The following is a 17442-nucleotide window of genomic DNA, read 5'->3' as shown; positions in this document are numbered from 1 at the left end:
TAACACGGCTCCGCTCTGAAACCTGTCACCATTAAAAATAAGTAAGTTTCCGGTCCCAGGAGTTGTGGGAAAAAAAAGCATGAAAACGTGACCTAAATGCTTCCTAAAAGCTCAGAAACCACCACATAAATAAAGTATCAGAGGGGTAGCCGTGTTAGTCTGGATCTGTAAAAAGCAACAGAGAGTCCTGTGGTACCTTATAGACTAACAGATGTATTGGGGCATAAGCTTTCGTGGGTGAGTGCCCACTTCGTCAGACGCATGACGAAGTGGGTATTCACCCATGAAAGCTTATGCTCCAATACATCTGTTAGTCTTAAAGGTGCCACAGGACCCTCTGTTGCTTTTCACATAAATAAAGTGAACCCAACATTATTTTTGTTTAATCTCATGATTTTTAAGCCAATCTCATGATTCTTTGTGGCAATACCAGTCCCTCTTCCTCTCCTAGTTAGTGTGGTCAGCCGCAGTGGGGTGGGACACAGTGGAAAATAGGTGCAATGCCTGGGCTAATGGCACCCAGCCAGGTTCCAGCCAAACTGGTCAGGCAGGTGCAGTGCTGGAGAGACCTCACCCTGCAGCGGGTCTGGGAAGGGCTGACACACACGGAGATCAGACTCACACTTGCAGGCAAGGCTAGAGAGCCCTTTTCAGAGAAGGGCAAACCACTTCAAAGCAGCCACTCCCCTGAAGGGAAACACTTGCTTTAAACGCACCAGCTCCATTTCCACAAAAATGCCCCCGGGGTGCATCTACCTTCAATAAAAAGCTCTCGGCTGAAATAAAAGGGCCCTTCACCCTGCCCCCTTAAAAACCATCCGCTTTGCCTCTATCACCAGCTGCTTGAGAAAGACAATTAAGCTGCCACTGAAAGAAATGGCAGCCTCTCCAGGAATAAAAGTCACCTTTCCAATAACCACTAAAGCAAGCGGGAAGAATAAGGAGTCAAATAAAAACAGATCATTAAAAAAAAGCCGAGTGATGGATAAGCCATTGCAGCGGAGGGAACCAGATCTGGCTGTCATCGGAAATACGACTTCATAAAAGCACTGGGGAGAAATGGGAGGCGTTTCTCACATAAACAGCCCCCGCAAGGAAGCAAGGGAAGCCCAGGGCAGTGCGGCTGCCGGGGAGGAGTTCTAAGGCTGACCTCTCCCACCCCAGGGGAAGGGTGATCCTGAGGCTCAGGAGGTGTGGGCTGAATTCCTGGCTGTGCCACAGGCTCCTGGCATGACCTTGGGCAAGTCACAAGTACAAAGCCTCCAGCAGCTGGTGTGGAGACAAACACAGCCTCCTCCCAGCTGCAGAGAACAAGAGGAGCTGCTGGGTGGGGGCACATGATCCTCTGCCATTAATCTCTCCGGGCCTTGCCTCCCCATCTGTACATGGGGTCATAGCACCGCCCTTGTCCCGCCCGCTGTCTGCCTCACCTGCTTACACTGCAAGCTCAGAGCCACAGTGGCATTTAGGCTCCTCACTTCCACTGATTTCAGACAGCGGTAGGACCCGAACTAGCTTTGTGGAGCTGGCCTAAGTTTTTTGGGGAGGCCCTAGTACCATGGGGCCTTGATTTCAGCCAGGGCCTCTAGGCCCTCCTGTAACACACAGCAAAAGGGATCCACAAGAGGCGCTCAAAGGGGGGGCAGCAAGGGCACTTTCCTCTGGACTGCGAGGCACAGACATCACCAGGAGTCCAAGGGCCGCAGGCCAGTGAAGAGTAAACATCTGCTGCCTATGCACATGATGCAAGGCCTCTGGCTGCACTCCTGAGCCGCCCCCCAGGCCTGGCACACATCAGGGCACGGCAGCCTGGGGCAGTGACGCCCAACCACAGCAGGTGGCTTTCTAGATTTGTCATGGCCAGTTGGGCTGTGGCGTCACCGGCCCAAGGGAAGGTCCTACCGCTGGGACACTGGGAACAAGGCGGGTGCAGCACGAGAAAATGGTCCAATAGGCACAGCCCTGCGTTGGCCAGCAGATGGGACCTAACAGGTCTGCTTGGTCTCTAGGGACCAGGTAAAGGTATTAAGGCACCAACCTCCAATTGACTTCAGTAGGAGTTTGGCATCTGAATACCTTTGATGATCTGGCCCAAGATCCTCTAGTCTGCAGTTCCTGGGAGTACACCCCACAGCCGCCGGTACACAAGCCTCCAGGTTTGGAGGGAGCTGGGCTTTTGTCTGGAGGCCGACGGGGACTGGAGATGGTGGGGGGTGGGGGAGAATGAGGCTGTGAAAGGTCTGTCGCCCCATCCACGGACAGCAGCTCCTCCCAGTCTGAGACACCCAAGCTCGCTGGGACCTTCATCTCCACAGGCCACAGCTGGGGGGGCTCTGCACCGGCGACACGGTTACCTTGGTCTCGGCTAGCTGGCGTTTGAGCAGGTGCAGGGCCTCCGTGTGGCCGCGCTCGCTGTCCTGCAGTGCCTGGAGCTGCTCCTTCAGTTCTCTCTGAAACACAAGGCGAGGAGACAAAGAGCAGTCAGGCAAGGTCAGAGCCACCCGGCCTCATTGCTCCGGGCGGGGCGGGTTCTCTGAGCTACGAGCCCCAGAGCCACTCAGGAGAGAGGCGACCTCGTGCGCCATTGCACCTTTCAAGGCAGTAAGGAATACGGAGACTGTTAGGTGCTGATGTGGATCCAGAGCATTTTAATAAATCCGAGGGACTTTTACCCAGCCAGATCTCAGCACAGGCTTGCCAGCCTTCTGTCCCCCTCGCCCGGGATTGAGTAGGGATCAAGAGCCCCATCCTACAGAGAGGAAGCAGTTTGTCCAAGGCCACATCAGAGCCAAGGCTCGAACCCACGAGCTCTGGGCAGCCAGCCCAGTGCTCACGCCACTAGATCACACTGCCTTGCTGTGCTCACAGCTGTCTTCTCTCCTAGCCCATCCCCTCACTCTCCACAAGCTCAGACTTCCAGGCTCCCAGGTGACCAACCTGTTGTGATGGACACCCACCCCATCGGAGAGTCTGGGCAGAGGTTTATGGATGGGGCGGGATCTATCAATGGGGGAGCCAGAGAGAACGCATGGGGGAGCAAGGAAGAGCCTCCATTGCTGGGGTGTGCAGTGCTGGCACCCACAATCCAGTCCCTCACTCCCCCCCCCCGTGCACACTCGGCTCACCAGTGCTGGACAGGCTGTGATGTTCAAAGCAGCCTGTGGGCCCTGGGAATGTTGTGCCCAGATCCCCACGGCAGCGATGGAAATCGCAGCCAGAGCATGATGGGGGAGCAGCGGCCCATCCTGCACTCAGGGAGAAGCAGCCATGACAAGCGCCCCTCTCTGGCTGCCACACAGCCAACCCCCTCACCAGCCATCAGTGCAGGACATGCCATGCCAAGCCCAGGTGCCAGAGCATGCTCCCTGGCAGGCAGCGCCTTGCACAGGAGACCCCACTCCTGGGGGCAGTGAGCTGCAGTGAGGATGGAGGGGAACCCCCCGGGCTGGATCTGACCCATTTCAGGCACTACAGCTTTCGATTTCGGAGGAGCCAACGGATGTGCTCAGTGCCAAAGGGCTAGTGCTGGTATTGAGGCATTAGCCCGTCTCCCCACAGCACAGTCAGAGCCAGGAGAGGGCTGCTTCACCCCGGGAGGGCCCCGCCTACTGCAATGTGATGCTCGGGTGGTTGTCGCAGAAGGGGCCTGTGACAGGCCTCCAGCCTGGCAGTCAGTGCTGGGATGTGTGTGGGCCCCGTTCAATGTAGGAGGGAATTCAGCTCTGTGCTCTCTGCCACAGTCACTCACGCCCACTCTGTAGCATCTACCGGGAGGACGGGGGGGTTGGCCAGAGCCTGGGCAAACGGAGTGTGATGGCGCAGTAGGGGCCATGTTCAGAACAGAGACAAGTGCAGGGGCCAGGAGCAGCCACCCCAATATCCCCCATATCCTCCCACACAGACCCCCCCCAAACACACCCCTTAACACACACACTTCCCCACCCCCACAAATACAGAACCCCTCAACATCCCCCACACACGCTCCATCAGAATGCTTACAGTTAGTCAAAACAACTCTATGTCCTGTAAAAGGAGCCTGCTAAATACTTTCCGGGTTACTCCAGCCCTGATGCTCAGACGGCCCCAGAACTGAAGTGTGCTTAAGTCTGGCCATGGCAGACCATTGCAAGGTGCCACCAGCCAGCGCAGCATGGGACACTGCGCCCGCGGAGCCCAAAGCCCTCCTAATGCTGGCAGGTCTGCAGAGCCAGGCAGCGACCCTAGAATCAGGCCCACTCTACCGAACGTATGGGCCTCTGATTTCCCAGGTTTTGCCCGTCTCCCTGGAGCTGCAGGGGGGAAACGAAGGTTGTATCAAAGATCTCACAACACTTCGCCCTTTCCCAATGCCCTTCCTCTGGGGAGCTCAAAGTGCTGCACGAGCATCGATGGATTTAGCCTCCCTGCTGCCCTGAGACGTGGGGCAGTACCACCTGGGTTAAAGCAGAGGTGTACATAGACCTGGCCTTAACCTCTCAGACTTCCCATGGCCAGGTCAGAGGACACTTTGGGGCTCCAGGACAGCAGCCAAAGGGCAGCTGGGCCATTAGCAAAACTCCCACAGGAAAGGGGATCCTCACGGCCCCAGTGGGCAGCCAGGGTGGGTTGGGAAGATCCCGTGTCAGGCTGTGAACGGAGTGGTTTGCATGCCAGAACGTGTGCCGGGACAGCTGAGGAAGGGACTTGGGCTGAAGCAAACACAGTGAGGGTTTTGGGGCTGCAGGAATCCCTACGCCTGCCTTGCAAGCACCAGCCTGCCTTAATCCCTGCAGCTAACGCTCGCTGGCACAGCACGGTTGTGATACCGAGGTGTGGCAGTGCGGGCAAGGAGACAAACTCCAGAGCCAGGAACAGGGTTTCCAGAAGCTCAACCTTGTGGATTCGGGGGTCTCGGGAGCAAAGCTGAAAGAAAACCATAACGTATCATACCATGGCCCTACACGCAGGAACCTCGGTCACCAGCGGGCTCTGCACGCCGCATCATCGTCTGCTTGGGCAATAATGCACCACCCTGGCTTAGCTGTTAGAGCATGGGCTGCTCTCTGTGACTGACAGCCTGCTACTTGCAGCCGGCAGAGTTGCTTGTTAGCTCCAGGGGCAGGGACCTGTCACCGATTTGATCCCTGCCAAGGACTGTAGCACCTGTATGTGCACAGCCACGGTTTGTGAAAACAACAGGGGAGAAGAGGGAAGCATTATCCTCACGTAAAGAGAGACCAGAGAGGGAGGGTGCGGTGAAGGGAAGGGAGGAAGCCTTCAAACCAAGATGTGCAGCAGAAGGAGGGAACTAAACTAGCAGAGAAAGGGGGAGATGGTGAAAGTTAATTATTTAAACAATACAGCTACAATGCAACAGAACTATTTAGAAGCAGTGAGGCCTAATGGCCAGGGCACTGACCTGACACCCATGAGAGCTGGGGTCTACTCCCAGCTCTGCCACTGGCCTTCTGGGTGACCTTGGGCAAGTCACTTTGCTGCTGTGTGCCTCAGTTTTTGCATCTGTACAATGAGGATAAGATCCTCACCTCCTCTGTACAGTGCTCCGAGAGCTGGAGTGAAAAGTGCAATTACTAGAACACTGCCCTTGAAGAAGTATTATACTTGTACAGCTACTAGAAGGCAGGGGACTGAGGGGTGCAATGGAAAAGCCAGGAGCTAGGATCACTGTTCCTGGCCAACGAGGGAGGCCTCTCCTCGCTCTCATTGCCTGGCCCCCGTAGCTCTGCTCGTCTGCTCCGGGGAGCCAGTGCTACAGCAGGCTCCGCGCTGACGGCTCTCCATCACCTGTACATGGCCAGGTGGCCATGACCAAAGCTGGAGGGCTTTAAACTAGGTTCACCGGAGGAAGGAGACCAAAGCCCTGAGGTAAGTGGGGGAGTGGGATACCGGGAGGAAGCATGAGCAGGAGAGCGCAAGAGGGGAGGACTCCTGTCTCAGACTGAGAAAGCAGGACAATCAGCGAGTTATCTTAAGTGCCTATACACAAATGCAAGAAGCCTGGGAAACAAGCAGGGAGAACTGGAAGTTCTGGCACAGTCAAGGAACTATGATGTGATTGGAATAACAGAGACTTGGTGGGATAACTCACATGACTGGAGCACTGTCGTGGATGGATATAAACTGTTCAGGAAAGACAGGCAGGGCAGAAAAGGTGGGGGAGTTGCATTGTATGTAAGGGAGCAGTATGACTGCTCAGAGCTCCGGTATGAAACTGCAGAAAAACCTGAGAGTCTCTGGATTAAAGTTTAGAAGTGTGCGCATCAAGGATGATGTCGTGGTGGGAGTCTGCTATAGACCACCAGACCAGGGGGATGAGGTGGACAAGGCTTTCTTCCAGCAGCTAGCAGAAGTTACTAGATCACAGGCCCTGGTTCTCATGGGAGACTTTAATCACCCTGATATCTGCTGGGAGAGCAATACAGCGGTGCACAGACAATCCAGGAAGTTTTTGGAAAGTGTAGGGGACAATTTCCTGGTGCAAGTGCTGGAGGAACCAACTGGGGGCAGAGCTCTTTTAGACCTGCTGCTCACAAACCGGGAAGAATTAGTAGGGGAAGCAAAAGTGGATGGGAACCTGGGAGGCAGTGACCATGAGATGGTCGAGTTCAGGATCCTGACACAAGGAAGAAAGGAGAGCAGCAGAATACGGACCCTGGACTTCAGAAAAGCAGACTTTGACTCCCTCAGGGAACTGATGGGCAGGATCCTCTGGGAGAATAACATGAAGGGCAAAGGGGTCCAGGAGAACTGGCTGTATTTTAAAGAATCCTTATTGTGGTTGCAGGAACAAACCATCCCGATGTGTAGAAAGAATAGTAAATATGGCAGGCGACCAGCTTGGCGTAACAGTGAAATCCTTGCTGATATTAAACGCAAAAAAGAAGCTTACAAGAAGTTGAAGATTGGACAAATGACCAGGGAGGAGTATAAAACTATTGCTCAGGCATGCAGGAGTGAAATCAGGAAGGCCAAATCACACTTGGAGTTGCAGCTAGCAAGAGATGTGAAGAGTAACAAGAAGGGTTTCTTCAAGTATGTTAGCAACAAGAAGAAAGTCAAGGAAAGTGTGGGCCCCTTACTGAATGAGGGAGGCAACCTAGTGACAGAGGATGTGAAAAAAGCTAATGTACTCAATGCTTTTTTTGCCCCTGTCTTCACGAACAAGGTCAGCTCCCAGACTGCTGCACTGGGCAGCACAGCATGGGGAGGAGGCGACCAGCCCTCTGTGGAGAAAGAAGTGGTTCGGGACTATTTAGAAAAGCTGGATGAGCACAAGTCCATGGGGCCGGATGCGCTGGATCCGAGGGTGCTAAAGGAGTTGGCAGAGGTGATTGCAGAGCCATTGGCCATTATCTTTGAAAACTCATGGCGATCGGGGGAGGTCCTGGATGACTGGAAAAAGGCTAATGTAGTCCCCATCTTTAAGAAAGGGAAGGAGGAGGATCTGGGGAACTACAGGCCAGTCAGCCTCACCTCAGTCCCTGGAAAAATCATGGAGCAGATCCTCAAGGAATCAATTCTGAAGAACTTAGAGGAGAGGAAAGTGATCAGGAACAGTCAGCATGGATTCACCAAGGGCAAGTCATGCCTGACTAACCTAATTCCCTTCTATGAGGAGATAACTGGCTCTGTGGATGAGGGGAAAGCAGTGGACGTGTTATTCCTTGACTTTAGCAAAGTTTTTTATATGGTCTCCCACAGTATTCTTGACAGCAAGTTAAAGAAGTATGGGCTGGATGAATGGACTATAAGGTGGATAGAAAGCTGGCTAGATCGTCGGGCTCAACGGGTAGTGATCAATGGCTCCACGTCTAGTTGGCAGCCGGTATCAAGCGGAGTGCCCCAAGGGTTGGTCCTGGGGCCAGTTTTGTTCAATATCTTCATTAATGATCTGGAGGATGGTGTGGACTGCACCCTCAGCAAGTCTGCAGATGACATTAAACTGGGAGCAGTGGTAGATACACTGGAGGGTAGGGATAGGATACAGAGGGACCTAGACAAATTAGAGGATTGGGCCAAAAGAAACCTGATGAGGTTCAACAAGGACAAGTGCAGAGTCCTGCTTTTAGGACGGAAGAATCCCATTCACTGCTACAGACTAGGGACCGAGTGGCTAGGAAGCAGTTCTGCAGAAAAGGACCTAAGGGTTACAGTGGACGAGAAGCTGGATATGAGTCAACAGTGCGTCCTTGTTGCCAAGAAGGCTAACGGCATTTTGGGCTGTATAAGTAGGGGCATTGCCAGCAGATCGAGGGACGTGGTCATTCCCCTCTATTCGATATTGGTGAGGCTTCATCTGGAGTACTGTGTCCAGTTTTGGGCCCCACACTACAAGAAGGATGTGGAAAAATTGGAAAGAGTCCAGCGGAGGGCAACAAAAATGATTAGGGGGCTGGAGCACATGACTTATGAGGAGAGGCTGAGGGAACTGGGATTGTTTAGTCTGCAGAAGAGAAGAATGAGGGGGGATTTGATAGCTGCTTTCAACTACCTGAAAGGGGGTTCCAAAGAGGATGGATCTAGACTGTTCTCAGTGGTAGCAGATGACAGAACAAGGAGCAATGGTCTAAAGTTGCAGTGGGGGAGGTTTAGGTTGGATATTAGGAAAAACGTTTTCACTAGGAGGGTGGTGAAGCACTGGAATGCGTTACCTAGGGAGGTGGTGGAATTTCCTTCCTTAGAGGATTTTAAGGTCAGGCTTGACAAAGCCCCGCTGGGATGATTTAGTTGGGAATTGGTCCTGCTTTGAGCAGGGGGTTGGACTAGATGACCTCCTGAGGTCCCTTCCAACCCCGATATTCTATGATTCTATGGTGCTGGCAGCAGTGCGGTCACTCGCCACAGGGCTGAATCTTGCTGAGGAAGCAACAGGCTCCTGGCGCCACCTCCCCTATGCGTGTTCGCGCCGCTCGCTGTCATGTTCCCATCAAGACGTGCAGAAGCAACAAGCCCTTTCGTTCCAGCACCACGCTCCATCTCCCTGCCTCGAGCGCCGCCGACACATGCCAGGGTCCCCGTTAACACCGTCTGCGGAGCGAGGCCAATCGACGTCTGATCCTCCTGGCAGCTCAGTGAGGGCTGTGCAGAGAGTGCTCTGCCGCCACAGCAGATCAGTGAGAGGCAGCTGATTAGCGAGCCCCATCCCCCCTCCCCGGGGCAGAGGGGAGGAGGCTGAAGCCGGGCCAGCAAAAGGGGGTTTGCTGGGGTGGGCAATCAGGACCCCCCAGCCATCTGCTAATGACACATCATCCTATCTCCCGGGAGGTACCACGTCAGCTGAGAGCCAGCAAGCAGAGAGCTTGTTGCTGTGCCAGCAGCACTGCTCTCGCACAAAGCCACCATACCTGAAGGATACTCATTCTCCCAGGGGATCGGTGGTGGTGGGACGGGGCGCTGCGGGGGGTGGGGACAGGATCACTCCTGCTGCTGCGAGACAAGGGTCTCTATGGAGGTAGCAGGAGACCCCGGCTGCTGCAGGGAGGCTTCTCACTGGCCACTTTCAAGACTCCCACTCATCCTGGTTAATTTGGTTGGGCCAGAGCCTCACCCAGCTGATGCCGGCCCCTTCCCATCTCCCCCACCCTGCACACAGCACAGCTAGGCGCCACCATGCGTCTCTGCATTTGAGTGAAGACTATAAGCCCAAGATTTCCTGATGGCTGGTCTCTATTACTCCATCAGTGACTGCCCACTGCTGGGCACTCACACAGGTAATGAGTTTGCTAGGCCTCTGGCTCAGATACCCTTCACAGAGATTAACTCTCCAGGCAAAGTGCTTTCAAGCCTCATGCTCCCAGCCAACCTGCAGCGCAGAGCCAAGCTAACCACAGGCCTGGCCTGCACTGAATGCGGTTTCGCCGTGCTGGTCTCCAAGGCTGGCCAGCACTGTGCATGTTGACAGGGACAAGCCAGGTTGAAAGAGCGCTAGGCAGGGATCTGCTTCCCAGGCAGGCAATGGCAGCACGTGCCTGGATTTCGGTGGGACCAGAGTGGGGTTCAGTGCTGCACCTCCTAGGGCGTTAGAAAGAGGAGGCTGGGGGGGGGGCTGGCCTGTGGTGTACATCAGAGCAGCCCCAAGCCTTGTTCTAATTCATAGCAGCTTCCACAGCCACCAATGGGCTGCTCTGTAACTCAGAGCAGCCAGCAGGACCCCTGCGAGCAGCTGCATGACAGGGGTGGCGGAAGAGCCAGGTATGCCAGCTCAATGCCTCCCCTGGGCCGGGGCTAGTCACTGGAGGCGAGTTAAGCCGGCTCTGTGGCCCCCTGACAGCGGCTGAGCAGCTACAAAGCAGCCACAGCAGAGCCAGGAATGGGGGGCTCAGATGAGACCCCACCCGGCTTGTTCTCCATAACACGGGAATCCTTGCTGTGCACTGGCCCTGGGGTGTCTGTCACCCAGGGCTAGGACAGCCCCCAGGAGGGCACTATTAGGCTGATTCTGCATGGTGCCAGGCTAAAGCACAGACCCCCTCAAGGGACAGGGAGCTATTCCCAGTGCACTGACACCCCCCCACCCCAAACAAAGGAAGCACACCTCCGTTAACGTGCCCCATTGGTAGCAGAGCACAGGCCGGGCTGGTAGCCACCTCCCTTTAGTACTGGCCTCTGCGGGATTCTGCTAATTGTCAGGCAGATTATTACCCGACAGCAAGGCTGGGGAGCTGGCCGCTGGCGCTCAGCAGAGGCACTAAGCCATCCCTAATCCCCATGTCGAGGGAGAGAGAGAGAGAGAGAAATTCCCCGCCTGTTTTCCAACAGGCGGTGCCAACCCCACTCCGGCTCCTCCCCACTCCCAGGCGCGGCCAGGCAGGCTGGGCAACCTGCTCCCAGGGTCACGCTCTGCAGCTGGCGTTCCCCAACCCAGGCTCCTGATCACACTTTGCATGCAGACGCATTTCCCTTTGGGTTATCCTCGAGCACCCTGCTGCAATGGCTGAGATGCAAGTGCTGCAGGGGGTGGGTAAACCTGGGACCGAGGGGCGGCGCTGCAGCTCCCCAAGGTGAACTCTGCTCAGCAGCCTGAAAGGGGGCTTCAGGAAGACAGCTGGGCAAAGATAGAGGCCACCTGCCAAATCCCATCAGATGGCTAAATCTCCCAGGCCGCCTGCAGACGTGCAATGGCAAGCGCAGCTGGCAGGCCCGAAGTTCAGTGGGTGCCAGCATGCGACAATCCACCTTGACCCAAGCCACACTGCAGGCCGGGAGGCCTCTGGGACTACACCACCCTCACAAGGGAGAGCTGCTGCAGTCTGTGGCACCACGCATGCCCTTGGCTGGACCCTCCTGACCTATAGCCAACCTTCTTATTCCAGCAGCCCAACCCCACTCCCAGCCCTCCACATACTGAACCTACAGGCATGAGTCACAGGTTGAGATGCAGTCCTATAGAGACACAGGAAGGGCCCTTATTGAGGAGGAACAAGAGCCTTTCAGCTCAAGCCCACAGCGATCGGAGGAGCAGCGGGCTGCCCAGCAGGGCGGCCGAGGAGCTGCTTCTGGAGTCAGGCAGAGAACATCCTCCCCCCGGCTGATGGCGCCGCGCTCTCTGCTGCACAAGGAGAATGAAACGCTTTCCCCCGACTGTACCTGGACCACCTGGGTGAAACAAGGGGACAGTTTCTGATGGAAAAATGACCATTTCCTCCTGCAAACACCATATAGATCCCTTAGCAGCCTCCCTCTCCCCAATTAAACCTCTCATTAGATCCCACTGTTAGAGCCTTGATCTCACTGTTGCCACTGTTGCCTTCACTGTCTATATTGCACCAGCAAGCTCTTTGAGGCAGGGCCCTGGCATGACTGCGTTCACAACATGCACAATTACCATGCGATGCAAGCAACAAAGACTAACTCTGCTACCTGGCCTTGCAGCATGTATGCTAGATGTAAGCTACCGCTTCAAGGGGGTTGCTAGCCAATGGCAGTGCTGCATCTCGTCCTGGCTGGGCAGCACGGGTGGAGCAGAAGCAGTACACATTGGGGGGCATGTGAAGCAGAGAGGTGGGCAGATTCCTCTCGGGGCAGTCAGCGATCCCTGCTGGAACAGAATACAGCTGCATACCTTCTCCACGGCTCAGGCCGCCGTGGGTCAGTCTCTCCACTGGCTCCCTCTCGCTTTCAATGCCAATTTAACGCCTTGTTCCTAATTTTAAAAACAATTTATAGCCCAACCCCCAGCTACATCAATGACTGAATTCTGATCCATGAACTACTGTAACAGCTGTGCTTTTCAGGGACAATGTGGAGCGCTAAGCCCAGGACAAAGCACGCAGGACTGGGCAGGGGACAAAGCAATCTTCCAAGCAGAATGGGGAAATCCTGAATCGGACCATCTTTAGGAAAGGCTGCAAAACTTTCCTTTCTGAGAAGCCCTTTCCACCACAAGAATGACACACACAGCACGACATCCCCTCTACAAGCCCCTACCAGCAAAAAAAGAAAAACCTCCCCCAGCCAGAGTTTGGGTCCTGAAAATGGAGAAATGCCAGAGACCTCTACTAGGGACTTCACTATTGCTACTGATTTTACACTGAAGGTGTCCAGATACTATCATGATGAGTGGCAGGATAAAATCCTAAGATACGATATGAGCTCTGAGCAGCCAAGTCCCCCAGCCGTTTCGCAGTTAATGTGACTAGTGCCAACGCACCACTATGGCAAGAGGAGAAATGGCCGGAGCCCCATCTGGATTCTCCAAGCAGGAGAGGTCGCCGTTCCTAGCCATGCAAAGCAACCGCTCAATCTAGCATAGGCAGTGGAGGAAGCTGCTCAACCAGGCACAGCTACCATCATGTGCTGGGATGGCACAAGATTCCCCACCTAGCAAAGAGCAAGGCAACCAGATTCAGAGAGGATCCACGAGACTGGCAAACCCCTCCCAGCTCCAATCAGCCCCCAACCAACCTTGGATTCCCAGTCTCCCAGAGCACCCCCCTTCCCAACCAAAAGCCCTAACTCCAGACCTGCTACTAAATACCAATAGCTATCAAATGCAGCAAGATAGAGCCTGAGGTAAGGTCATAGTCACCAGTTGTTGCCATGATGACCAGCCTGTTAGAGATTCACTGAGTGACAGAAGCTACTTATGTTTGCAAAATACATATCTTCTGAAATCAGGCCGATTTGCCTGTCACTGGCTGAGCAGAGTGCGCAGTGCAAAGCAGCGTATACCAACGCCAGAGTGAACACCTTGTGATCCTCTCTCATTCAATTCCCTGGAAAGAGGAGCTCCAGTCACCCTTTCTAAGAACAGGGCAGCAGCTCATAAAACTGGACGGCAGAAAAACCTAAAACGGATCCTAACAAATATTTCTCTACACAGCACAGTATTAACCTGTGGAACTCACTGCCACAAGATATCACATAGTTCAAGAACTTATTAGGAGACCTAAATAAAAAGGATGAGAGGTTTATATGGATGAGGGCTATAAATCCTCCTGCTCCATGCAACAGCCAACCACTGACTGACAGCAGTTAGGTAAAAATATCCCTTGTGGGCAGGTCATTCCATAACTGAAGTCTCTTTGCACCTTCCTCTGAAGCAACTGGTACTGGCCATGTCAGAGCCAGGATACCAGGCTAGATAGGTCCCTGTTCTGATTTGGCCTGGCAATGTCTGTCTTCCTAAGAGACTTTTCAGTCTGGGGTCCCTCAGTGCAAAGCAGAACCAGCACTAGGGGAATTTTCAAATTTGATCTCTGAAATGATTTCAAAATCCATGGTAGTTGCTGGTTAGTTACATAAATCACCCAATCAGGAAGCAGGAACAATACCATGTGACTTCTACTGCTAACCAGTAAAGAACCTGATTTCACAAACTCAGTGGGCGAACCACCCATAGGGCGAGAATAATACGCAGGAAGAATTTGGGAACAGTTCTGAATCACGAATGAGCCCAGGAACTTCATGCTAGGGGTGCTTTGGCCACTCCCAAATAATCAGCAGTCCTCACTGGAGAACCCCCACTAGTCTCCCTCCTGAACCCCCCCCTTCCCTCATAGCCCAATTAGATATATCTCCCACCCTGCAGGCATCCTAGGACAATCAAAAGCACACACAACTCTTTGAGGCCCTGTGATTTTTTGGGCAATTCACAGGCTACCCCTTTTTTCTTCACCAGCACCCCACCATCCCTAGCCCCTTCCCCACCTATAGTTCAGGGACCCAAAGATCCTAAAGCCAGTTCAGACCCCACTCTGGAGGGGGAGGGTAATAACTGCACCCTATCGCTGAGATCTCAGGCTGCATGCTGCCCTGATCCCAGCCAGATGTATCCTTAATAAGGCAATAAATGCTGCTATCAACTGGGAAGTGATGAGTCAGTGGTCTCTGGCAGAGAGCTTAGCCAGTTTCACTTCATAGCCATAAAAAAAACAGCTCCCCTGGTTAAAGTCCAATTCGTACAGAAGAGGAATTTGCTTTAACAATCCCAAAGGGTACTAAGCAGCAGGAGACCGAGCTCCCAGCCCCCCTCTTGCTAGATTATTAATCCAAAGATTCAAACAGATATGTGCTCTCCAGCTTTCTGCCCAACATGATGCCTCCAACGATACTGGCAGAGCATGCGTTGTAAACCATCCACTGCACTGTTCCCGGCTACGTGACCCATTGGAAATGCAGGAGACAGGCTCATGGATGTCTCAAGTTTGGGAAGCTCAGCTCACCTCTTGCCCTGGAGGCAAGCAAGCTTTGTCACTGAGAGCAGAGAGAGATGTAAACACAGACCACTCACATCTACCCAAATAAAACCTCCACAGCAAGGTGTCACACAGAGGAGGTCCATCATGTCCTGTATCCTGGCACCTGAGGCTCCAAGAGGAAGGGGAAAGAAAAGCCTCATGATGTCCCAGGCCAATTGTGCATTGCTGCACAGGAGGGACACAGTTCCTTCCTGACCCCTGAAAAGTGATCATTGAATGCCCTGAAGCATGGCATTCAATCATCCCTATCTTAAATCTCAACCTCTGTTGCTCACCCCCAAGGCATCAATTATCAGAGGGGTAGCCGTGTTAGTCTGGATCTGTAAAAAGCAACAAAGAGTCCTGTGGCACCTTATAGACTAACAGATGTATTGGAGCATAAGCTTTCGTGGGTGAATACGTCTAACATGTATTGGAGCATAAGCTTTCGTGGGTGAATACGTCTGACGAAGTGGGTATTCGCCCACGAAAGCTTATGCTCCAATACATCTGTTAGTCTATAAGGTGCCACAGGACCCCAAGGCATGGTACACTGCAGACTAGAGAGAAAGCTGTTTACCTTGCTACCCCTTTCAGCAGCACTCAGGGTAGAAGGAACGCCATATCACTCCCCAGCAGAGGGAAGTGGATTCATTCCACAGGGCTATCGGTCTTTTTGCACCATTTGGTCTTTGGCATCTTCCTAGTGGGTATTTGTAGCTCTGTGGACCGCAGGATCCTGGGAGCTAGTATACGGCCAGTCCATTTCACTTACAATGTTACTAAAGTCAAGTACCATTTGAATCACTGGACGGTACCCAGGGGAGCTGAGATGCATGCTCAGACGGATGCACAGTGCAGCAAAGCAGGCAGATGGGGGTGAGAAGAGAACTGTGGGTGGGGGATGGGGTCAAGAGGAGGCCCAGTTTGCTAAGGGTTGTTTGGGGGCATGATCCCTGCTAAATGGCTCAGAAAGGGGCTGGCTGCTCCTTTTGTTAAATGAGGGGTTCACCACCCCTCCTTGTGAAGCAGCTGGAGCGTAGCAGGCCCTGCCTGGGGAACAGGCCCTCCCGGGGGGGCTGGCTCCAGTTAGAAACCCCGATGACAAGAACTGTGGTTAATGAAACAAGGGGAGGGTAGAGGATGAGACAAGGCAGCCCCCTCCAGGGAAGGGACAGAAGGGGGGCGTGTGGCACCATCTGTGCCCTCAGCAGAAGCCCAGCATAGGGCTGATGCGCTAATGCTGGTCCTGCCACACGGCGCTCCCTCCCTCCCTCCCCTGGCACAGGGCAGGGGCTCTGGGCTCTCGTCAGCCGCCCCAGTAGAGAGCTACTGCCTGAGCCAAGCAGGCTGAGGGCTCTGGAGCCAGGCTGGGGGCAGGCACCGCCCTGCAGGGGGAATGGGAGCCCGGTTCAGAGCAGGGCAGCCAGGCTGAGCGCAGGGATAAAGCTTAGGGGCACTTCTTTGGCAGAGCTCAGTGTGTAATGAAAGAGGTGCTGGGGCACCAGCGATTGTTTTACATTCACAACTGAGTAGGGGGGGGGGTTAGTCGGTGTCCACAAAACCCACCAGGAGGCTGCTGGCACTTTCAAGACCAAATACATCGGTTCGTCTGTCAAGTGCCACCAGACTCCGCCTTGTTTCCAGCCCTGCCAGGGCCCGACGGGCCGGGGCTCGGCCCTGCCAGGCAAGCCCCGCTCCCCCAGCCCCAGCCGCAGGGCCCCTCCCAGGCAGCCCCGGGGGCGCCCACCTGCAGCTCCTCGAAGGCGTCGTCCACGCTGGTGACCTGGTGCTGCTCGTGCACGGCGGGCTCGTCGCAGAAGAAGCAGAGCACGGCGCGGTCCGTCAGGCAGAAGAGCTTCACCTTCTCGTGGTCCTTGCAGGGCGCGGAGCCGCGCCGCGCGCGCAGGATGGCGTCCAGCGGGAAGGCCGCGTAGCGCTCCACGATGTTGGCGAGCTTGAGGCTCGGCGCCAGCGTGGGCTCGGCGAAGGTGCGGCGGCACTCGGGGCAGTCGCGGGCGCCCTGGCGCTCCTGCCGGACCCAGTGCTCCGTGATGCATTTCCGGCAGAAGTAGTGCTCGCAGCCGAAGCTCACCGGGTCCTGGTAGATGCTCAGGCAGATGGAGCAGAGCAGCTCGTCTTTCAGGCTGCAGGCCATGGCGCCCGGGGGGCAGGCGCCGCGGGTCCGCAGGGCCCTAACGCCGGGAGCGGCTCTGCCCCCGGCACGGGCTCCTCGCGCCTCCCCCGGCGGGGGTCAGCCGCCGAGCTGCGCCCCCCGGGCAGCCGGCCCCGGCTCGGGGAGCGGGTCCGCCCCCGCAGCGCGCCCACGCCCAGCCTTTGTGTCCCTGCTTCCGCGGAGCCGGGCGGCCACCGGCGCTTCGTGTCCACACCCCCCGGGGGCCGACCCGAGCTGGGGGCGCTGCCTTGGGGGGTCTCGGGCCCGCTGTGTCCTCCGGACTCTCCCGCGGCTCCAGCTCGGGGAGCGGCGCCGGCCGGCAGCAGCTAGCGCGGAACCAGCCAAGCCCGGCTCGCTGGCAGGGGCAGGGGCGGGGGGGCTCGCCGCGCAGCTGCCCGGACAAAGGGAGACCGCGGGGCTCCGCGCCGTGTCCCCGCACCTGCTCTCCCCGTTCGTCAGTGGCGGCGGCCGGGGAATTTCCTCCTAGTTCTGCGCACTGGCTGGGCGGGGGCGGGGAGGGGGCTAAAGGCGCAGGGATCCCGGGAGCCGGGGGCGGGCTGGGGGCGCTCCTCCCGCTGACATGGTGCC

General features: G+C 55.4%; 1 protein-coding gene across 1 annotated transcript; it reads right to left on the bottom strand.

Moving 5' to 3' along the window:
* Positions 1 to 1550: 1550 nt before the first annotated feature.
* LOC112112211 (E3 ubiquitin-protein ligase TRIM62-like) lies at positions 1551 to 16853 on the bottom strand. Its single transcript, XM_024208027.2, has 3 exons — positions 16429 to 16853; positions 2355 to 2450; positions 1551 to 1595 (listed from the first exon to the last, which is right to left on the bottom strand). The coding sequence occupies exons 1-3, from the start codon at positions 16834 to 16836 to the stop codon at positions 1551 to 1553; spliced, it is 549 nt and encodes a 182-aa protein (XP_024063795.2). The 5' UTR covers positions 16837 to 16853.
* Between the last annotated feature and the right edge of the window lie 589 nt (positions 16854 to 17442).

The sequence above is a fragment of the Terrapene carolina genome, unplaced genomic scaffold (assembly GCF_002925995.2).
Source record: "Terrapene carolina triunguis isolate 2854851 unplaced genomic scaffold, T_m_triunguis-2.0 Scaffold714, whole genome shotgun sequence".
Classification (NCBI taxonomy): Eukaryota; Metazoa; Chordata; order Testudines; family Emydidae; genus Terrapene; species Terrapene triunguis.
Note: the sequence above shows the minus strand (reverse complement) of the source record. Positions and strands in the feature narration are given on the sequence as shown.